This window comes from Equus caballus, chromosome 1 (assembly GCF_041296265.1).
Source record: "Equus caballus isolate H_3958 breed thoroughbred chromosome 1, TB-T2T, whole genome shotgun sequence".
Taxonomy (NCBI): Eukaryota; Metazoa; Chordata; class Mammalia; order Perissodactyla; family Equidae; genus Equus; species Equus caballus.
The window spans coordinates 59792519-59816661 of record NC_091684.1 but is presented as its reverse complement, the minus strand read 5'-3'; the positions used below and the strand labels follow the sequence as shown (position 1 = coordinate 59816661).

Here is a 24143-nt window from a genome sequence, read left to right as displayed (position 1 = left end):
TTTTTATTTCTGATGGCCAAATTCTGTGTTCAAATATGCTACTACTCTCCCATTTCCCTCCATCCTCTGTACCCAAAGAAAAACAGAAATTTAATTGTGAATTAACAAGATAGAAACCTCAATGACTACTTGTTATATTAATCATCTTCTTTCAACGTTTATAAAAACTCACTCTTACATAGGATATGGATGTGAGAAAACAAGGGTAGAACATGACCTATTTGGAAAACTTTCTTTTAGATGCTGTTTGGACCCAATGGCATTTGCATAAGCCAAGACTGTTTTCTGTGGTAACCTAATTTCTTTCAGTATATGAAGCTACCTCCCACCCATTCTAACTAAGGCAAATGAAGTTAACAAAAGGAAAGCTAGTTTAAGGTTGAAGAACAATGAACAAGAAGAGCTTAAGACCTTAGCTGCGAACAGGCTGAAGGCTGCTCAGCCATCTGGCTGTCTTCCTGTTTCCCACCTGTAAACTGAACTTTCTTCACCGAAAGTGGCTCATCAAGAGAGACAGAGGCGGAGAGATTTACAGAGAGAGACAGACTCAAGAGAAAGAGAGAAACTTGAATAATCCCAGAGGTAATTAGTTCTCTTACAAAAGTCTAAGCATTCGAAGGGACTGGGGATTTTTGACTTTATCCTCCTCCTGATCCCTGACACATCCACTAGAAAGGAGCAGAATGCGAGAGGCATGGTCCAAATGCAGCAATACAAAAAATCCCCACAGGCTGGATTTCTGGATTAAGACAGACTGAAGCTACTTTACAGATTTTTTTCTCCCCCAATAACCGTAAGAATGAAGGAAAAAAGCAGTAATTATCTGCCATAACAACCACCAAACAAGAAAAGAGAGAATCTAATGCAATAAACTTCAAATACCGGCAAAACTTTGAAGAAACAAAAAAGAAAAGAAAAAAAGGAACAAGTTTCTAAAGCAGAACCGAGAGCAAAACACAACTCCTAACCCCTCCTCCAAGCCCCGGAGATTGTCCGGTGAGTCAGCAAAATCCTGGGAATTCTCATTAATACCCCTAATCAATTAATAATCATTAATACTCCTAATCTTCAGAGAAGCAAGCGGAAGGAGCTTCCTTATTTTCTTTCCTTAGCTTCAGATCAGTGAGTGGTAGCCATGGCCACTAGGCAGAAACAAGCAAAACAGAGAGAGAGAACATCAGGACTGGTTCTTAAAGTGAAGACTTGAGGGACACAGGATGGGCTAAATCACCACAGCCCAAAGGGAATTACTTTCTTCCAACTAGGCAGAGTGAACTCTGGTAGATAACCTTTAACACATTCTCGAAAGACACCTAGAGAGTCTAGGACAGACGGAACAAAGCTTTAGCTGAGCCCTGCCCTCAATCAAACGCTCTCAGACAAGAAAATCACCCACCATGCGTCAGAACAAACAGAATGTCTAGAGAATCACCCAAGCATGAGCCAAGATGAAAGAAAATAGCATGGTAACTATGCAAACATATAAAAAGAAAAAAGTAGTTTGCAAAATAAAGGCACAACTCAGAAGGTACCAACCTAAGGACAGAAGGAAAATCCTCATGACTGTTGTCCCCTACTGGACAATATCATGAGAACATGAATCCAAGAAAACAAGAGTTGAAACACTGGACACTGAAACAACACAATGAGACTGCAGACCTAAAAAACAAAGTACCAAACAGCATCAATACAGAATTAATAAATATATCAGGAACAGAATAAACACCGCTGAGAACAAAAATACTGACTTAGAGGAAAGGTTTAAGATAAGTTTAGTGAACCCAGATAAAAAAGAGAGAGATTGAAAGATCAATGTCATTCCACACTTGGAGAACTATGTCCATCTGGCTGGTCAGAGAGAACCAAAGGAGAATGATGGAGATGGCTGGACATCTGTGAAACCATGTTCTCTAAGGACAGCTGAGTGTCCTAGGAAATACGTGGGAAAGAGAAGATTCGGGGGAAAGGATTTCAAGTATACAAAGGTCTCTCGCGTGGAAAAAAACAATTATGGAACTTCTGTTTCCAGCAACATAGAACATTTGCCTTGGGCGACCCTCCTACCTGAGACAACCAGAAAGCCTGATAAAACACTTAAAAATTTTTTTACATCCACCACTAAGCTAACATAAAGGAATATACTGAATGCCCAAACAAAGCAAAATCAAGAATCCTACAAGATAAGTAAGTACCAAAGCCGGCTTTACCTTCGAGGGTTGCTGCCAACCCCTAGAGACCTCAAACTCTCACTCAGACAAATGGACAGCAGCTAAATTCCAGGCCCGCCCAAGGGAAGAGGTCTAACAGGAGACAGCTGAAAACACTGGGACTACACCCACATTCTCAGGGGTACAGGAAATAAACCCCACTGGTGCCAAAGAGGACAGAAGGAAAAACTGCTTTTCTCAACCCTGATGCACAGGTAAAGAAAAATAAATCTCCCAAGAAGTTATGGGGAGACAGATTTTTGTGAGTTTGTGGTCTGAATTCACATCACACCTCTGCTGTACAAAACTACATGCTGAGAACTGGACTTAAACTGGTTCCAATGTGGTAGCACTTCCCAGCAATGCCCCAGCAACTGGCAGAAGTAATTACAAATCTTTCTGGAAGAACTTAACCTCAGTCTAGGCCTCACAGTTAAGTTCCCAGGAAAATGAGTGGCTCATAGTAAAAAAAAAAAAAAACGACAATTATAAAGATACAAGACAACATGAGTGAAACCAGCAGAGACAGACGGGTAAGGCTCATGGATCACCCAGCTCCAACGATTATCAATTCATAGCTTACCATTCATCACCCCCAACTGCTCCAGCCACTGCTGCTACTGGGAATATCAGATGTTCTAACAGTTATAGGTTACAGGGTCTCTATTTTTTCTGGCTGCTTTTAAACACCAATTAGATGTGTGTTAGCCCTTCTCACTCTGCATGTCTCCTAACCTCTCTTGTACTTTCTACTTGTCTCTCTGGATTTTATTCTGGTAAAGTTTTTTTATCTGTCTTACTCCATAAATTTGACTTATGAACCATGTAAATATTTTATATAGTTATAAATGAACCAAGACTCCTTGGACAAATGGCTAATTCTGGGTCTGGAGCAGGAAATGTACAAGGCGAACCTGGAATATTTCATCAAATAAAAATAATTTGTCAAAAAAAAGGAAAGACATGGCTGGCCTGGTGGCATAGTACTTAAGTTTGCATGCTCAGCTTCAGTGGCCAGGGGTTCACAGGTTCGGATCCTGGGCACAGACCTATACACTGCTCATCAAGCCATGCTGTGGCAGCATCCCACATACAAACAATAGAGGAAGACTGGCACAGATGTTAACTCAAGGACAATCTTCCTCAAGCAAAAAAGACGGAGACTGGCAATGGTTGTTCGCTCAGAGTCAATCTTCCTCACCAAGAAAAAAAAAAAGAAAGGAAAGAAAGGAAACTTTCAAAGACTACTTGAGTCATGCAAAATGACCCAGGAGCCAAAATTAAGAAGCTCCCACTGGCCAAAAATGGGGTAATTTGAGCATCAACCTGAGTAACAACTACAGTGGACTGAAGCATACATAGTATTCTACAATTTACCTACCCTACTGTTGACAGACATTTGAATTAACACTTTTCAACTATCATGAACATGGCTGCTATAAATACACATCCATCCTGATATACACTAGTTTTTCTAGGATATATCCCGAGTAGCAGAATTTCAGGGTCCAAAGATTCGTGTATCTTCAACTTTACTGGATAAGGCCAAACCATTTTGTGTTTAACCTATGGTGTCTTAAAAGGTCATGAAGAGTCTAATAGCACAGGAGAGCACCTATGAACACTAAGTATACTGTCATCTCCCCTCCATGTCACCCCAGCCATCTAAATGGCATAAGGGAATCCATTGCTAGATTATGGTTGGTTCAACTTTTAATACTTTTGGATTGTTTTTGGAGAAATGAATGCCAGGAATACCAGTTTTATTAGCTACTGAATATATGAACATGTTGATTTTTCATGGTGCCAAGACAAAATAAAAACAATACTGCTTACTGGAAAAAACAAAAAGGAACTATAAAATATTCTTATCTTTGGATGGGCCCTTCACTAATTAAATTTGCAGACTATAAAGATTATATGAAAGTATCTGATAGGATTAGCACCTTTAGGTTACCATTACAGCATACTGGGTTAAATCTAACTATTCCACACAAGCTGAGATTTAATTTTTTCTAGAGAAGGCATTATCAGTTTGTTGTAAAAAATCTAGGCAGAAATTTATGAATCACACTTTAGGAAAACTAACAAACATCTACTGGAAAGAATAGCTGAAACAAGGAATCCTCATATGTCTCTTTAAATATAATGATACCCTCTTCCTTTATTCCTAAATCAACTAAATGGGATTCAACTTATATCAAAATAATAAACTTCCAGCTGAAGTAAAACAAGAAGTATATTCAAAAAACTATAAGATGGTTTGACAAAGTTATATAGATAAATGGGTAGGTAGGTGGATGTATAGGGGGTTGAAAGAGAGGGAGGGAGGGAGGGAGAGAAAGGAGCAAAGAGAGCAGACGCAGCAAAATACTTCTATTTAGCTAACGAGAGTATTCTTTAAACTATTCTAGCAACTTGATGTAAGTTTGCTTTTCAAAGTAAAAAACTGAAAAGAAAAAATATCTAGAAGAACATATATTAAAATGTTGAGGGGCCAGCCCCATGGCCAAGTGGTTACGTTTGAGCACTCCGCTTCAGCAGCCCAGGGCTTCACCAGTTTGAATCCTGAGCGCAGACGTAGCACTGCTCATCAGGTCATGCTGAGGCGGCGTCCCACATGGCACAACTGAAGGAGCTAAAACTAGAACGTACAACTATGTACTGGGGGCTTTGGGGAGAAGAAGGAAAAAAAAAATGAAGATTGGCAACAGACGTTAGCTCAGGTGCCAATCTTTAAAAAAGAACAAAAATTTTGATACTCTAGATTACAAATTACAAGTAATATTTTAGAACTGTTGTTAATCTGGTTCTTTCTACAAAAATCACATATTACTTGTGTAATAAAATGTCTTGAATAAAATCTTCTATGTTAAGCTACCATAGATAAGATTATTGGATGCCACTTGCATACACTTACACATCCACAGGAATCTGGTCCCCCATTGAACAGGGAACAAGCTATCCTCACAATCTCTGCCTCGATCTTCCGCAGTCCCGGGAAGATATCTGGATGCAGAGGATTACTCCAGGCAAAATTGCCATAGGCCTGCAAAGAAATGCAAGCAGACAGGAAGTAAGACAATCATACTGTATGGGACAAAGAATCACACACTAAACAAGTTTCTAGGTATTAGGAACAACACTACAAACTGGAAAAATGGTAAGATATGTTCCCCAAACTAAAGAAGATCAAAATATAGTAGAGGAGACAGACGTGCAAATAAATTATTTTACAATGTGGTAAGAGAAGTATAAATGTGGTTAAAAGCACAGACTAAAACACCAAACAAACCCAGTTTGAAATCTAGGCTTTGCTTATCACTTCTAGCTATGTAATCTTGGGTCAAATAGCCTCTCTGAGGTTCAGTTCCTCATATGCTAAAGGGGATAATTATGGTATCTATCTGATAGGGTTCTAGCGATATGTCAACAACAGAAGGCATGCAAAGCACTAGTAGAGTGTCTGGCACAAAGGAGCTGTTGCTGTGAGTACAATACCAGATGTATGGACATGATGGTAAGGGGCCTTAAAGAGGGAATAATGGACATCTTAGGTGTTCTGGAGCTGTCTGTTGAATGGAACCTTGAGTGATAAATACGAATTCATCATTTAGAACAGGTGGAATGAAGGAGGGAAAGGAAAACAACATAAGAGCAAGGTGTATACTCGGTCAAGAGAAAAGGCAGGAGTTAGTGTGTACGTGGGAAATTAAAAGGAGTGGTTGAAAAAATAGGTGGGAGTTGGCTTATGACAGGACTTGTATTTTCTGTTACATAAGCAGCTTGCCTTTTATCCTGAAGATAATGGGAAGCCAGTAACAGATCTTTTAAGCATAGGTGTAAGATCAGAATTACGCAAAGATATAGCTGAGCAACACATGTAATATTCAGTGAGGTGTGAGCAGCTTCACAGTTATAATAATCAAACACAAAGACCTGAGAGACCATCGGTCCAATACTAATTTTATATGACAAAGTGGGGTTTAAAAAATAAATTTGATTAGAAACGGAAAAAGCTAAAGCCAATTCTAAAGTCAACCAAAAACGAGAATTATTTGAATTATTGGTGAGACTACTGCTCATTCTCAGATCATTTGATTTGAGATTCTGGCAGCAAAAGAAATTATGACCGCATTTCCAACCCTTGTCTCCTGCTATCAGACAAAATTGGTCTTGGCATTAATAACCTCAAATGATGGAACTACCTTCCCTAGTAATCTGCCTCCTACACAGGGTGTCTGTAAGACCTGGAGACGTAAATAATATCTTTCTTTTTTACAGACTGAAGATGTCTTTGACAATATTATGCATATTCACCTGTGTCTGGATAAAGAAAAACTTTCTAAACTTGTTTAGTTTTATTTTAAAAATAAACTTTCCTTAAGTAATTTTTTTTTAATTATAAAAGTAAGGAGGCAAAAGTGAGATCCTATAAACCAATACAGAGCACACACACTCCCACTGAGGGCTGGACACTCACCTTCACGAGGAGTTCCGTGAGCTCCTCTTCCCCACTGTACACAGCTCCGGAGGCTTTCCCTTCCTGCCACAAGACATCTGCAGAGAAAGGTACGACCACTGGGTCAGCACGCAGCAACCTTTGGGAAGACAGGTTCTGATAAAGGCGAAATAGGAAGAAACTCCTCTGGGTACAAAAGGAAAAAAAGTTTGAGTGGAAACCCAAAGGCATTGGGATATCAGATTGAGAAAAAGAATCCCAATAAAGAGCTATCACAGCAAAATAAAGACATAAGATCAATTCCTATCAACAGTGAGAAAAAGACATTAACAGCATCTAGGTACAACAAAGCTAGCACAACAATAACGTTGTCATCATCCCCAACTGCCTTCTAACAGCAGAAAAATTTTCCTTGATCCATATTCATTTCCTGTTCTCTGTATGGCTTAGGCTTGACCTTATTCTGCAAGTGCTTCCTTCTTCTCTCCCTTCCTACCCAAAGGAAGTGATATGAGCAGAAAAAAGCAACACAAAAGTGTGAAATTTCAATATACTATCATCAGAGTTGGAGCCAGGGAACTGAATCCCTGACTAAACAAACCATGACGAGATATGAACCCTCGGCATCCTGGTCTCAGGAGCCCCTCCTTCAGAGGAGCGTGGAAACCCACACAGAATTAGCCACCTGCTTCCAGCAACACAGGCTGCGGCACTCAGGATCAGGAACGCAGTCACATGCGGATAAAGCTCGGAGGAAAGGCTCCTGACCAGAATATAAGGTCCAACTTTCCACGTCCTGTCTGAGGTGCTTCCCCAGAGACATTCTACATCATACCAACAAATCTATTGATATGGGCGTCTCCTTTTGCTACGGCATGGCTGAGCCCTACTGAAAGCGAGTAGTGAGAAACCTATCACAGAAACACAGTAACTTAAAACTACATCCATGGGCTCTAGAAATCCAAAATCTTCAGCTCCAACAAGAGAGCAGAACACTGAGCAGTGACTATCCAAACCAACCCCTCATTTTCACCCAATCTGCCCAGCTCTGGCTTGCTGCCAGTGTTACTTTCCCTCTTTCCTTAGAGGACACTGGTCTGTACCATGCATCTCTTCCGACCAGAGGTCTCCAGCCTTTCAAAAGCAGGACACAGTTTCATTTCCTGCTCTTTTACTGGTGCTACAGAGCATGGCAATGGACACTGACTTAAAAAGGGAAGGGAAGGAAATACGGTGGCAGCAATCATGTAAATAATCATAATCATGTAAATCTTTAATATACAGGCCTCCCAGTACTAAACCCTGCTTCCTATCATTTATAAATCCCAGACTGTACCTAATTTTGTACCATCCAATGTCAAAAACTCAACATATGTCAATTAGAAATTTCAAAATGCATTTGTTGAAATGTAATGTGGTATCCTGAATTGGATCCTAGAACAGAAAAAAGGACATTAGTGGAAAAACCGGTGGGATAGGACCAGAATTTGTAGTTAATAGTACTGTACCAACATGAATTTTGAGTTTTGACAAATTAACATCAGGAGAAGCTGGGTAAAGGGTACACGGGAAATCTCTGTATTACCTTTGCAAATTTTGTATAAATCTAAATCATACCAAACGAAAAAGCCAATTTTAAAAAAGTATTTGTAATATGATCTTACTGTGCTTGTGTTAATAATAGCTAACATTTATTGAGCACATACTGTATGCCAGGTATTATATATACCTGTATGATCTCATTTAATCTCTATGATCATTCTTTCAGGTGAGTACTATTATTATTATCCCCATTGTAGAGAGAGAAAAACCAAGGCATAGAGAAGTAACTCACCCAAAGTCACACTTTAAGTGGCAGAACCAGGATGTGAATCCAGGCTGATTCCATGGGCTGTACTCGCAAACATTAAGCTGCATTTATCCTTCTCATATGTGCTCATGCATACGTGTACGTGTGTGTGTTTATCACACAAAACACTAACAACATTTTGTTACGTACATATGTATCTCTCATCTGTGTTTATCTTTCCATGACGGAATTACAGGGACTTTTTATTTTCTTTTGTGCCTTCATGCAGATTTCACAATTTTCATAATGAATCTGTATTTCATTTTTATTATATATATTCTTTTTTAAAAAACAAATGTTTCTTTTTTATTCAGGCTTAGAAAAGGAAACAGAACCAAGTTCCACTGTTTCTGAGATTGCTTTGCTTTCTGAATAAAGGATGAATCTAAACATAATTTTTAAAATACGAAATTCAGCCTCTGAGAAAGGGAGCAGGCCCTCCTGAAAGTATATGTACCAGGGATAAACTATTCTTAACCTATGCAAACAGAAACAATGAGCAAACTAGCACCGTTAAGAAAGGAGAGAGCACACATTTGCAGAGAACCATACCCAGACGGCTGTAGTCCTTGAGCTTGTCCAGAACTGCAGACGTGCTCAGACCTTGAGAGGGTAGAGCTCTCACATACTCTTTATCCACTTTGAGGAACGACATGTTCTTGCTAATATCATCCTTGGTCTTGTTCAACTTATCCTGGATCTCCAAAGGTAAGAAAGACAAAGTTAAAAAGGAGACAGAGGAATACAGGAGAGAGAGTAGAGGAACCAGATATGACACCAAGTCAACTGCTTGAGGCTGGGCACCACACAAGTGCTACAAAACAAGGGACGCTATTTTTTCATAAAGAGATGCGACATTTTAACTGTTCAGCTGTTTTCTGGCATGTCCAACAGTCTCTTAGAAGTCTGAAAAGTCAACTTGCTCTGAAAGTCAAAGATGCACTCAATCCCCCCCATTCCTCTGCCATGCTGACATCACCACCGCTTTGTTTGGTTTGCATTTGCTAGAGGCAGCACTTCTCTGACGGCAGTATTTGGACCTTGTTCCCACCCCAGCAGCAGCTACAGTGTGTGCGCTAAAGAAACAAAGTTAGGGCCACGGACAGTAGCCAGAAAAGAGGCCACGCAGCAGTCAAAGGGATTCCGGTGTCTGTGCAAGTGATGAGCTCCTTCCACAGACATGCACAGAGAAACTGGAGGCCCCACACAACTCCCCACAGATAAGCCCAAGCCACACCAGGAAGTGCCAGGAAGCCTGTATTTTCTGTCCTCAGGTTGTCCACAGCCTGGACTGACTGACCCTAAGTGCTACGAGGAGCAAGGTCCTTTCTGCCACCTAATTTATCAACTATGGTTACTTCTCTTCCATCCTCACAGCAACAGCTTCTGAGACCTTTCCTTTCATTCACTCACTTACTCACATACTCAATAAGTATCTCTTGAACTACTACCATGGGCCCAGGATACACAGTGAACAAAATACAGTTAAGCAGTATACAGTGACAACAACTCCTTTTCTCATGAAGCTTCTTTTAGCAGCAGAGACAGAAAATAAAAGTCAGGTCATGAAAAGTGCTGGGAAATAAAAACAAACCTCGAACAGAGTAAGGAGGTAGAATGGCAAGGGCTGCCGACTGTGATAAGAGGCTCTTGGTGGTAGGGTCTGGGGAAGAACAGCAATGTGTCACAAGTTTTGTGTGTCACAGTGATACGGTCTCAGCAACATCTGTTAAAGTTTGGTGCCCAAGAGCTCACTCCAAACTTTAGATTCCCTCATCTCTAGCTGTGCATGACAAGCACACAGGAGGAGCTTCTTAGCTGTGGCCCTCAATGAAACCACAGGGAAGCCACTCCTTCAAAACATGTCTCCAGCAGTGTGACAGGCAGGTGCTGGCAGGGAGTAGAGACCACACGCGTGGGCAATGCTATGGACATGTGACGGACATGAAGATAGTTTTAAAGTTGTAAATAAAGAATTACGCTGCATAAACGGCAACCATGCAACAGGAACAAACTTTGAAAGCTGAGCTTCATGCATAGACTCTGCTGTTGGAATAAAATAAAAGACAAAAAATGATAGTAAGAGGGCTATCAGAAAGCACGGCAAGTACTTCCCCATTCCCAACTGTTGCCTCAGAGCCTCTATCACGTTTTAATTTCTTCACAGCATTTATTTCAAAATGAAATTCTTACGTATTTGTTTACTTATTTACTTTCAGTCTTTTCTACTAAAATATAAGTTTCACAGAGGAAGGACTTGGTCTTGTTCCCACAATACCCTCAGCACCTAGACCAGCACCTGACACGGAACAGGTGCTCAGTACTAACACGTGTGAACACGTGAACGTAAGTGATGAATGAGAGGGGGACACATACTCACTCAAAACAAGTAACTTTTGTCTCTCAGCTTCAAAATCTGCTTCTAAAAATGAAAGGTGACTATATAGTTTCTAAGTACCTTCCAATTCTGTTATTTTATAAATTTAAGAATAAGTTCTGGAACCCTAGTATTTGTCTCAAAATCTGAAACTGAAGAAGAAAAGCGTGAAGAACACGGGCAGAAAAAATACCAGCAATGATAAGGGGAAATGCTATCATCCTTGGTGATCCAGTCCGTCCTTCGTATCTTCCCTCCCCTCTACCCTTCACTCGAGAAGGACGGAGGGGGTTTAATTTTAGGGCTTCATAAGATTTGGAGTCAAATGAAAGCCCATTGAGTCTCATTCCCCTTTTCCACCCGTTATTGTTTCCACTGCTCCACAGGAAATGAATCCGAAAATACATAGTTCCAGGAGGGTTAGCAAAGTGGTCTGAATGGATTTTAGTCAATGGCCAGAGATAACTGACATCTTCTTTGGTTTGGCCAGGAATGGGGAAAGCGAACTGAAAGCCAAGAGTGAAACAGAGCTTGCAGGAAAGTTGAGGGCGGGGCAGGGACTAAGGGAGATGAAGACCTCAAGGACTCATCTGCTTAGAGCTTGCAGTGGAGCCTGTTTATCTGCACTTGTGATAAAGAACTTGCGGGAAGGGCAGAGGGGTGACTGTCTCCTCCTCAGCGGGGGGAGGGCAGAGAGGAAGCAGTGAAGGGAACACACACTACACTATAGATCGGTACAAACGGCAGGAGAGCTCTGTTCCTCCCTAAGTTTCTAAACCTGGGATCAGTGAAGTATAGCCCAAATCTGACCTATGCCTGTTTTTCAAGGAAAGGTTCACTGGAACACAGCCTAATTCTGTTACCTATCGTCCTGTCGCTGCTTTGCCTCCACAAAGGCAGAGCTGAAGAGTGTGACAGACACGGTAAGGTCTGCAAAGCCTAAAAAGTTCCATACCTAGCCCTTTACAGAAAAAATCTGCCAACTCTGATCTAAACCATCTAAGCACCCAACCCCCAGATATTTAAATTCAGCCCAGTCAATACTGTCCCAAAGCATCCTGTCACTCCTGTCAAGTTTTCTAATTTTAAATTCTTCCTTAACAGACATCTCCTTTCTCCTTTGGTCAAGTACATTGGAGAAAGGGTTAGGTCAGGTTTCTCAATCTTGGCCCTTCTGACATTCGGAGCCAGATAATTCTCTGTTGTGGGGTATGTCCTGTGCAGTGCAGGATGCTTAGCAGCATCCCTGGCCTCTCCCTATCTACTAGATGCCAACAGAACTCCCCTCCAGCCGTGATAATAAAAATGTCTCCAAACATTGTCAAATGTTCCTTGGAGGTGGGTGACAAGATTACCCCTCCCCATTGAGAACACTAGGGTCAGTAAATAGAAAGAAAGAGGGATGATCATGGGGGCAGAAGGGGAAAGAAGATCTACAAAGATTCCACTTACCTTGCGACCAATAATAGGCATCTTCCTGATGAGCTTAAAACATCTCTTTTTAAACCTTGACCATAAACCTAAAAGAAAAAATGGTTCTATTACCCAAATAAATTTCCATGAATATGACTTGCTAGCCCTAATGTCTGAACTATTCAGTATGTCCTCTGCAATCTTACTTGCCTTCAGATCGCAAAGGTAGAGTTTCTTTCCTTTCAAAAAAAAACCTTTTAAATTTAATTTTTTGAATAAGTAATATATTCACATGATCCAAACAAACAAATAAATAAATAAACACAGAGTTAAAAGTTTCCCTCTCATCTATCCCCCAGAACCTATCCTACCCTCAGGCAAACACCACTATTAAGTTTCTGGAATACCCTTCTCGAATTTCTTTATGCATATAGAAGCAAGAATAAAGATATATTCTTATTTGTCTCTCTTTTTACACAAAAGGTAGCATATTCTAACACTGTACTAGACCTTGTTTTTCTACGTAGGAATATTCTCTTAAAGACCAGTGCTTTTCATTCATTTTTACAGCTGTAGAGTAGTCCACTATATGGATATACCATAATTTATTTAACCTGCTCCTTCCTCACAAACATTTAGATTGCTTCTAATATTTGCTATTACAAACCATGCTGAAATAACCTTGTAACACACACCATACTGCATTCATGAGAGTATACCTACAGGATAAATTCCCAGAAACAGAATTGCCAGGTCACATGACATGTATTCCAGAGTTCTTTACCTTCCCAATGTTTCCAGATGTCCAACATTTCTCTTCCCTCCTCCAAAACAAATGACCAACCCATGCTTTTTTTCAGGATCTATGCTCCAGTAACTCAATCAACACATATCCTAGCAACATTTTCTGGACCTAAAAAGGCCTTCAGTATCATGAATACCAATCAGACTCCATTCTGTCAGGTGGTACATAGGACAAATACGGAATTCTGATTCTGTCAATTACAATAATTATAAGTACAGGGCATCTAAATAGACCACTATACCTTTTTGTTTTCTTTAGACTTTTTTTTTTGGTGAGGAAGATTGACCCTGAGCTAACATCTGTGCCAATCTTCCTCTATTTTGTATGTGGGATGCCACCACAGCATGGCTTGACAAGCAGTGTGTAGATCTGTGCCTGGGATCCAAACCCACAAACCCTGGGGCCACCGAGGCAGAGCATGCAAACTTCACCACCACACCACTGGGTCAGCCCCCTATTCTACCTTTCAAAGAATCCAGATTCAATATATCTCAACTGCCTCCAACAACAAGACTTTGAGGTTGGCATAGAAGACACTACATACTATCCACAAGCAGCTGAAGATCAAAGCATTAATAACTTGCTCAAGGTGACAGATCAAATCAGTGACGGAGCAGGGATTTAACTGAAGTCTGTTTTTTCAGTCCTAGACCCCCAGGACTCTACACTGCTTCAAATGCACAATAGGAATTTTCTGTTATCCCAAAGAGTCTGTAAGGATTCTAGACCAGCTTCTATGCAAGGCATGTACTGCATATGAACTTTTACTGCATTCCTGGGAGATCTGGTCATTCCAATTTCCCTGGACTGAAGGTGCCCTCTCTCAGCAACCAGAACGTGTCTGGACCTCCTTTTGGCATTGTATGATGCCTGCGTTTCTACCAGTGATTTGTGCTTAGGCTGCCCCCGCGCCTACTTCACTCTCCAGTGCCTACCACTGTGGTCAACACTCTGTAAATGTCTAGGACAAAACCAGGTAACCAAGACACAGACAGAATAAGAAGGCAAAGGAATTGAAATCAATTGTTTGTAGTTACTTTTTTGTTTACATTTTGGGTATTTCCTTTTGGTTCTATGTTCTACACATTGTAACACACAGCTGAGATCTTGCTGTATGTACAATACGGTGTCCTCTGCTCACTTAAAGCATTTTCTACATTATTAAAAATTCTTCCTAAACATGTTTTTCAATGTTACCACAACAGTCCATCAAATGAGAATAACAATGTTGCATACTTAAGTTGCTTGTTATTTGACTATGTCTAACAACGTCAAAGCTGTAAAGATTCGGAACCACTCCTTATTTAATAGATCAAGTAATTAATTAATAAGAGAGGTCTAAAAATCAGCAAACTGAGGCAGGTGTCCAAAAGAACAGTTATGTGACTAGGTGGAGGAGAAAAGAATAGACTAATTTTGTGAAAGTTGTGAGATAAAATGGTATGGGGTAAAAAGAACAGAATACAGGATTAGAGACGGTAAAAATGAAAAGATTATGTTGTCATGACCTAAAAAGACTATCTCAAAAGTAAAAGTCCCCAGAGGTACAGAAAGAAAAGTAATTATTATGTTTTAAGGTAATAAAATAGGAAATGCCAGTGTAAGAAAAACAACGCATGGCTCTTTCCAGGTCACAAATGACGCCACTCAACCCTCATATCACCCTATAACTAGGTGAGGCAGGTGTGATTATGCCCATTTTATTGTGAGGAAACATGCTAAGAGAGCTTAAGGGTGTTGCCCACAGTGCCATGGCTGGAAACTGGAGTTTACTGCCTCTTCCTACCACATAAGTCTGATTTCTGTTGGTGAACTACGGACAGCCCCACAGTTAAAATCAACGTCAAGTAGTAGCACACTAGCTGATAATCGGGGAGCAGAATTAAAGCAGAGAGAACACTTTAGAGAGCGACCCTCTGCCCGCCCCTCCATGCCCCAACGTCCTGCCCCTTCCAGTTCTTAATTACTCCAGTGTCTACCCGGTGTTCCAGCATGACCCTCTCCCCCTCAGAAGGGTATTCAGAGTTTGAAAAACAGCAAAATTTATCACTAGTCCAGACTTTAGACTCCTCAGGCAATAAACTAAAAACAACTCAATTGTTCAGTGACACAGAGAATACTCCTAACACGAGCAAGGTGCTGAAAAAAATGGCAATTCTACCAAAATTATCTCTGATCTCTAGAGGGAAGATATTTTCATTTGTGTCTAAAATTCAAGCTGGAAGTTACAAAATAAAAAGTACGTTATGCGTGCATATGTGATAAACTGTATGAAATTGCCAATATTCAACAATTTTTGACCTATAAAAACTATATTTTGTATAGTCCAACCTGATTCAGATTTAAAAAGAGATATAGATACATAAATAGTGGTTATCTCTAGGTAGCAAGATTTTAATTTTTTTCTTACGGCTTATCTATATTGTCTAATTTTCTACAATGAGCACGCACTACTTCTGTAACAAGAAAAAAATGTTATTAAAAATGAAACAACCAAAATGGCCTGGAGTTGAGCTCACAGAGATTCAGACGGCATGCAGCATTAACACACTGCCACTGCTAACTTCTCACGGAATGCTCAGAGGCCAGCATGCTCTCGTTGAACACTAAAGGCAGATGAGTAAGTACCAGGACCTAAGACAGCTCTGCTTCTGCTACCAGTTAAACAAAACACACGCGGGCACTGCAGGCCACAGAACTGAAAACCCAAGTAAATACCTAAAGCGAACACTAACCAGAGAAAAGAAATATCAATCTCAAGATCTCTAAACATAGTCCAGTTTACAAATACACTACCTTAAAGGGAAAGGCACAGAGAACGGTGGCTGTCAGGAGTCGGGGGGGGGGGGGTGTAATGGGGAGTTAGTGTTTGATGGGGACAGAGTTCGAGTTTAGGATGACGAGAATGTTCTAGAGATGGATGGCAGTGATGGTTAGACAATAATGTGAATATACTTAATGCCAGTGAACTTAAATGTACTTAAAAATGGGTAAAATGGTAAATTTTGTGCTATGTACATTTCATCACAATAAAAAACAAAGGAGGAAAAGTACATTTATTGCTACTCCTTAGAGTCCTCTGCAATAGGTCACTTCACTTGGAAGGACAGGATGGTGGGCACCACTGAAACCAATGCTTCCCGGGAAAGAAATAAGCCTGAGCAGCAAGACAAGGGTTGGGTCCACTTCCAAACCAGAAAGCAGATGCAGCAGAAGGGCGGTCCATCTAATCTGTCAGAATTTATGAGGGAATCTTTCAAGGTGCAGGAGCAGAAACTAAGGACAGGGTTTTCAAAGCTGGAGTGTACTAAAACGTAGACAGGGCAGTCATGTCTCCTTTCCACTTTAATTAAGTGCAATGTTTACTACGCCATAACTCTGCAATTTTACTAAAATGGCTCAATGGCTATCTGCATGCAAACAGATAAAACAGAATCTGGACTTTCTCGAGGGAAGAGGAAGAAAAGCAGAAAAAGTACAGCTAAAGAGCCCCTTCACACCGATGTTATCAGGGAAGCAAATAGTTACGGAAATTTTAAACAAAAGAGAAACGACAAGCGATTCTCTTCAATGTTACTGGTTTCTTATCCCAAGGAAATGAACTCAGATACCCTATAAGAGTGGGGAAGGGGCGCGGCAGAGTCACAGAACACCCACCACCACTCCTACCATTTGTATTTAGATGAAATCAAGCAAAACATACCAAGCACAGCCTGCAGGGGGATAAGAATTCACAAGGAAGTAACAGGAAACCAGATCTCCAGGTTGGGGAAGAGGGGTGGCAGGAGAGGAGCTTACACCTTAGGAAGGATGGAGGATTTATAAGTTGATCACTAAGAGGCTTTCCTTCTGTATTTCCTGAGAAGTGGCCTCTTTCTTCCCCATGTCAATCTGGCTCATTGAATCACTATCCAGGAAGCTCAAGGTGCACTGTTCCCTGATGACAGAAGTCAACTCCAAAAGGACACGGACCTTGTATTACTTGTGTACTTACTCCCCAGAGCCTAGCACAGTGCCCGTCACATAGCAGGCACTCATACTATCACTGCATGAGTCCTGTTCCAATTTCACATAATCTTTATTGAAAAGGATGGCCTAAAAAGAAAGCAATAAATTCCTGCTTGGGAAATTCCAAGTGATACAATTACATTCTAGGCAAGAAACTGGAACTAAAGAAGGTTTAAGCCACACTCTGAGGTATCTGCGGATCCTTAAAATGACTAATTTCTCAGGAGTTTTTATGGAAGCTGCAAATCTAGAAAAATCAACAGTATAGGTAAGCAGTAACAGTTACACAAGAGATAACTTTACCAGTTAGAAGACAATGTCCACTTCCCATTTAAATAAATTTAAAAAATCAGAACCAAACCAAAGGCAAGAAATGAGTCCAATCTGTCAGCCATAAGTTCCCAGGCTAGTAAACTCCGCTTTATCTTTACAGAGGGGACAGCATACTTACTTTCGGGCTGGAAGACAAACTCATAGACCCAGACTATCAGCAGTGTCCACACGACACTCCATGCAATCAGCTGCCAGGGCTCATACTTGGTGCAATGCCCATTCACATAATTCTTGGCTTTTGTGGAATATACTTCCAAAATCTCGAAGTAGGGTTCAAAGGCCTTCTAGAAATACAAGAGAAAAAAGAAATATTACATTAGAGAGAGAAAAGAAGTCTGTGCTTAGGTCTTCAACTCTCATGTTTCAAGGGCAAGGCCATCCACCACCCAGCCCTACCCCAACAATAATCTTATCCTCCTCGAAAGCCCTCAAGCTTCTGCTCCAGTCACTCCAGCACACACATCCCTTACGAGTCACGTGGACTCTGACAAGATTTGTGATCTTCTGCCCATTCTGTAAAATAAAAGGTTAAGCTAGGTCATAATTTCAGCTCTAAAGCTTCTATAAGACTGCAGTACTCATTGTCCCACTCTCTTAACTCAAACTACTACTCTCAGTACGAATGTCCTTCTCTCTACTTTATCAGAATCTCCCATCCTCTCAAGCCGGGGGGTCAGGGAACTGTTTCTCTTAAGGGCCAGAGAGTAAATATTTTAGGTGTTGCAGGCCAAACGGTCTCTGTTACAACCACTCAACACTGCTGTGGGAGCACCAACAGTCAGAGAGAGCCGCTCACCAAATGAACAGGGCTGTGTCCCAATAAACTTTAATTACAGATGCTGAAATTATATGATTTCACATAGCACAAAATAGTCTTCTTCTTTTTTAACAATTTAAAAATGTAAAATATCATTCTTAGCTCAGGGGCTGTACAAAAACAGGCAGCAGACCAGATTTAGCCCATCGGCCAAAGTCTGCCAATCTCTGCTCAAAGGCCCTATTTGACTAAAAATTCTTAAAGCCAGGCTTGTCACTATGTGTATCCCTCATAATACCTGGCACAAGCAAGAAAAATCCTCTCATCTGAAAATTTACCAGCATCTCTCACTCATGAGAATTGCCTCCCCCATCAAATTCTCTTCTGGAGTTTATCTGCACCTCTACACAGAGCTTATCACAATCTGCCTCGCAGTCCGCTCCTCCCCACGACTGCACAGGTAGGTCTTTGAAGAGACCAGATCTTAGTCATATTTACAAGCCTCAGCGTGCCCTGCACAAAATAAGTTCATCTGATAGCTGGTTACTCACTCACTTATTCAACATTTATCAAGCATCCAGTGTGTAAGGCATCAAGCTGGGGGAGCATTAAGGTAAATACCATAGGTTCTTGCCCCTAATGAGTTTCCAATCTGACAAGAGAGGTCTCTACAGGTATGTGTGTGCATATGCACATACGCATACACACACACACATATATAAACGAGTAAATAAAACTCTTGAGGATAAAGACTATAAAATGGCTGTAAGTTAAGTGTTAAGAGAGACCACTGAGGAAGGCTTATCTAACTTAACCTGAGGGGAGATGGGGAAGATATGACAGAAGATAAAACCTAAGTTGGTTAAAGGGCAAAAGAATGATCAAAGAAAATTCTCCAGGCAGAAAAGCTGAAAGAAAAAAAAGTCATACCAGGAAGAGAGAAGAGCAGCTGCAATTGCATAAAGAGTCTGGGAAGGGCAGAGAGTGGTGTGTGCAGGAGTGTGAGCCAGGTGAGGGCAGGGAGCGAACCCACGGGAGCCAGCGCTACATCTCCAACACACAGCAGAGGGCCTGGCGCACCCCTGTGCTGAGCAAAACGTGGACAGTGGCTGACAGCGACCAAGGAAATGACTGAATACGTCCATCAAGAATTGAGGCTGGGAAAAGCGCACCAGGTCCAGATTAAAAACAGCCTTGGGAAGAAAAAAAGGGGGCATGGAGAGTGGGAGTGTAAACTGATAGGCACTTTTTGTAATATGATTTATTGGTTATCTATTAACATTTTAAATGTATGTTCATTTTGAACCAGAAATTCTACTTTTTGGTATCTACACACTTGTACAAAGAGACATGTTCAAGGACAATCAGGGGTCAGCCTGGTAGCGCAAGGGTTAAGTTTGTGTGACCCACTTTCGCAGCCCAGGGTTCGTAGGTTCAGATCCTGGGCACAGACCTACTCACTGCTCGTCAAGCCATTCTGTGGTGGCATCCCACGTATAAAACAGAGGAAGACTGGCACAGAGGTTAGTTCAGTGACAATCTTCCTCAAGCACAAAAAGGAAGACTGGCAATAGATGTTAGCTTCAGGTCAATCTTCTCCACCAAAAAAAAAGGACATCATTTCCGTATTCTTTGTAAAAATCAGCAAAAGAAAAAACATAAATAACATAAATGTCCATTTATAGAGGAATGGTTAAATAAACTATAATATGCACATTTTATATACCCATCCTATGCACCACTAAAAAGATAGATCTATGTGAACTACATGGAAAATTTCCAGAATAGGATGTTGACTTAAAAAAAAGCAAATTCCATGGGGCCAGCTCAGTAGCGTAGTGGTTAAGTTTGCACGCTCTGCTTTGGCAGCCCAGGGTTCGCGGGTTTGGATCTCAGGCCTGGACCTATACATCACTCATCAAGCCATGCTGTGGCAGTGTCCCACATATAAAAGAGAGGAAGACTGGCAGAGACGTTAGCTCAGGACCAATCTTCCTCAAGCAAAAAGAGGAAGGTTGGCAACAGATGTTAGCTCAGGACCAATCTTCCTCACAAAAAAAAGAAAAGGCAAATTGCAGAACAACAAAACAAAAGACATAGGTTTTGCATCAAGAGAGCAATTTTTTTTTTTTAGGATAATTTGGTGGGAGATGAGTACAAGGAGGACAGAGATTAGAGACAAAAATTTTAGTTGAGAGGACTGCTGATAGTCCAGGGGAGAAATAAACTGGGTTTGACCTTCAGCAGTATGACACTAGGGAAGAAAAAGCAGTATGGATTTGAAAAACACTTTTGGACGTGGAACAAACAGGGTTTGATAACATTAGATCTAGGAAGTACCGAGTGGGAAGAGTAGAGATAATTCCAAATTTTCAAGTTCAAGTTTGAGAGACTGGGGAAATGGTCTCACTATTAACCATAGTAGACTAGAAATGGAATGGAAGTTGAAAAAGGCAGAGGAGATTTTGAGAAAAAAATAATATTGGTCTGAATTATGTTCCTATTGGATATCTAGATGCAATTTTCTAGTAGGAGCATGAAAGCTACAAGGAGGACAGGTGTTCAACACAGGTTTGCTGCAAACATTTATACTCTTAGCAATTAGGCTGTGGTATAGGTAATTAACATTAGGCAAGTACCGGGTTCCCTAGAGGGCTATCCATGGAAAATCCAGGCAGTTTAGCTGCAACCTCCTCACAGTTCTTGGTCACCACTCCCCAGAGCCCTCTGTTGCTATCAACAACCTAAATCCTGAAGAGCAGAAGCAGTGCTAAACAAGGGCTGGCAAAGGCCAGAGGAGTCTATTATCATCAAAGGTACTTCATGATTTCCCTCATTATAAAGATTATAATCTTCTAGTGTTAAAGCTGTGATCAAATCAAATGCCTAAATAGTGTGTATCAATGGGATAACGGAAGAACAATCATTCAGATCAGCTTTTCCTGTGGTGATACTAGTTCCTAATTCATCCAGAAAAGAGAGGTTACCAACATTAAAAGAGGACTGTAGATATTATCAACTCTCCACAGCATGGAACAAAAAAGTCATAACCAGTATTAGGGAGAGAGCAAAGAATCAGCAAACCCAAACTAATTTAATTTTTTAAAAGCCTATTAGGATATGAAGGCATTCCATGCTAACATTTATAAAATTATTTTCAGCAAGAATATATTTCCTTGGTAATTGCTATAGGAAGATAATGGGAATCCTTGAATTCAAAGCCCTTGAATATATCTCCTTAACAGGAGATATGTTTCTATACTCTCTTACTCCAAAGACAGAATGATATCGTACGTCAATGGGTCCTAGCAAACTTTTGAGTAGGCAACTAGTTGGTTACAGAAATTACATCTCCTGGCCTCATTCCAAGATCCTTGTACGTTACTATAAACAACCCAGGCTCAGTCCCCAACGAAGAAGCACCTCCCAACACTACAGCTCACTGCATTATTGGGCTCTGTGGGATAATATACGCTATCTCCTCGGAAAAAAGGATGAGGCAGTTCCCCGGGGGCCTTGCAAATAGCACAAACCCCAGGCTGGATCCTGATGCAATACTCCAGCCCCTGGGAACCCTACAGTCTAAATACTGAAGGGAACTTTAGACACCAAGGCCACATTTTCACTTTACAAAGAGAGGCCCCAAAGTGAAACAGCATGCGTAAGTTCACATGGATAGACTTGTGTCAGAGTGCAGACCAGGAACTCAAGCCTCCTGACTCAGTATTCAGTACTCTTTCAATTTTTCAGTCTCAGTGTTCATGGGTAGAGGGTCACAACATTACAATCCAGTGCCATCCTCAGAGTTTTCTTTTTACAATTTATTTTCTTGGCAGAATCCTCCTTGGCTATACAGTACAGTTTATAACAAACTAAAACTGTATGGCTAGGTGATGACTACAGATAGACATCTAGATAGAGACAGCACAAGAACTTAATAAAACTATAATGATTATTTCCCACCATGCTTTTTTGCTCACAGTAATACATGTTTTGTCTATATACATCTGCATATATATACTTATGATTATAATATGTAGGCTTGTGCTTCTTTCAGCTTAATCAACTTATTCTGTCTCTGGAAACACAAGAACTATGAACAGTCACCTAGGAAGGCCTCTAGCTTACTGCGCAACTCCGGGCAAATTATCTCACCAATCTGTGCCTCCATTTCTTTATCTAGGAGAGACACAGAATAATAGTCGTAAAACAAATCAACCGTGTCTATGTAAACGTGCACCTGTGAGTGTGGGTGCCCCGATTAACAGAACATAGTCCTGGTAACATTTCTGCAAGTAAAACATTCCTTCCTTCACACTTTGTTCTAAAAGTGGAAATGTATTCCTCCAGAGGAAAAAAACAGAAAAAACAAAATACTCTGCCCAATGAATGTGCATAAAATGATAAAGAATACCATAAATCTTCTAAAAGTATAATATTAAAGGAAAAAAGATAAACCTTAGTAGTATGAAGATTCAAAATATTAACTACTTTAAGAAGCTACTGTCAAATTATGAGTCGTCAATTAACCAGGCTTTCTCTTCTTATCAATTCCATTTCCAATCTAACGATTTAGGTTTTAGCTGATGCCTGAAAGACATCAAAATAGTTTTCAGTGATACTAATCGGGGCCGACCCGGTGGCGCAGCAGTTAAGTTTGCACGTTCCGCTTCTCAGCTGCCTGGGGTTTGCCACTTCAGATTCTGGGTGTGGACATGGCACCGCTTGGCATGCCATGGTGTGGCAGGCATCCCACGTATAAAGTAGAGCAAGATGGGCACGGATGTTAGCTCAGGGCCAGGCTTCCTCAGCAAAAAGAGGAGGACTGGCAGTAGTTAGCTCTAATCGTCATTAGACAAAAGGCAGCTGCTAGAATTTAGGGGCGTTTAGCAGCCTACTATTCCCAATCATATTTAATTCTTTCAGCCCAAATCACTTCAAGGGAGCAAGACACTTCTGTGAATACAAAATGATAGTAGAAATCTACAAATTTTGTAAATTTGTGGCATGTTAGTTGTTAAATCAATGAGTTTCAAACTTTTCCAATACAGTCCCACAGAAATGTATTCTACAACAAAATCTAGTACACACAGAAACACAGAAAACCAAACCAAAAGATTCTAAAATAATACCTCACCCCTCATTACTTGTGATGCACTTACATTTCTTTCCTATTTCTTCCTTGTTTTGTAAATGTTTGACCCACTAAGTTGATTTGGCATCCTTCTAAATGGATCATGACCTTTCAGTTTAAGACCAGTGCCTGAGGGGCTGGCCCGGCAGCATGGTGGTTAAGTTCACACACTCTGCTTCAGCAGCCCAGAGTTCGTGGGTTCAGATCCCAGGCCTACACACTGCTCATCAAGCCATGCTGTGGCAGCATCCCATAGGCAAAATAGAGGAAGACTGGCAAAGATGTTAGCTCAGGGCCAATCTTCCTTACAAAAAGAGAAAAAAAAACAGTGCCTGAGAGTGATTTTACTCCTGGCTTCCTTATATTTAAATATGGTTGTGTAATGCAGTGAAGGGAGTTAACACGAAGGTTATTTTCTGCTCTACACAGTCTCAGTGCTTTTTATACTTCATGATTTATTCCCTTAACACGTTTGTGAGGCAAGGATTATGATCTGACCAAGTAACTAAGTCCAGGAGATTCAGGATTCTTCAGTCAGAAGTTACTTTCCTGTCGGTACTAGCCCACAGCTATCCCCAATGACATTAAATTCTTTCCGTCCCCAAATCACTTCAAGAGAAGCAAACTTCCCACAGTGGCACTATCCACCCCCCCCCACCAGCACAAAAACTTCTTTGAGAACTAGTACTGCGCTTGACCAACTGCCAATTAGGCAGTGACATTTTTTCCCCATTAAACTTCTTAATTACCAATTTATACCAGAAGAAACATACTAAAAATGAATATCACTGAAAGAGA

The 24143-nt window shown here is 40.8% G+C and overlaps 1 protein-coding gene across 4 annotated transcripts in view; it reads right to left on the bottom strand.

The window, feature by feature from the left end:
- The window catches only part of SGPL1 (sphingosine-1-phosphate lyase 1), a 51018-nt gene that overhangs the window by 12343 nt on the left and 14532 nt on the right, over positions 1-24143 (bottom strand). For all 4 annotated transcript variants that reach the window (XM_023644446.2, XM_023644430.2, XM_070263172.1 and 1 more), the window contains exons 3-7: positions 17573-17738; positions 12348-12415; positions 9071-9218; positions 6691-6767; positions 5128-5256 (exon numbers count right to left, since the gene is read on the bottom strand). In XM_023644446.2, the coding sequence (XP_023500214.1) occupies positions 5128-5256; positions 6691-6767; positions 9071-9218; positions 12348-12415; positions 17573-17738 (588 nt within the window). The remainder of the gene's footprint in view (positions 1-5127; positions 5257-6690; positions 6768-9070; positions 9219-12347; positions 12416-17572; positions 17739-24143) is intronic.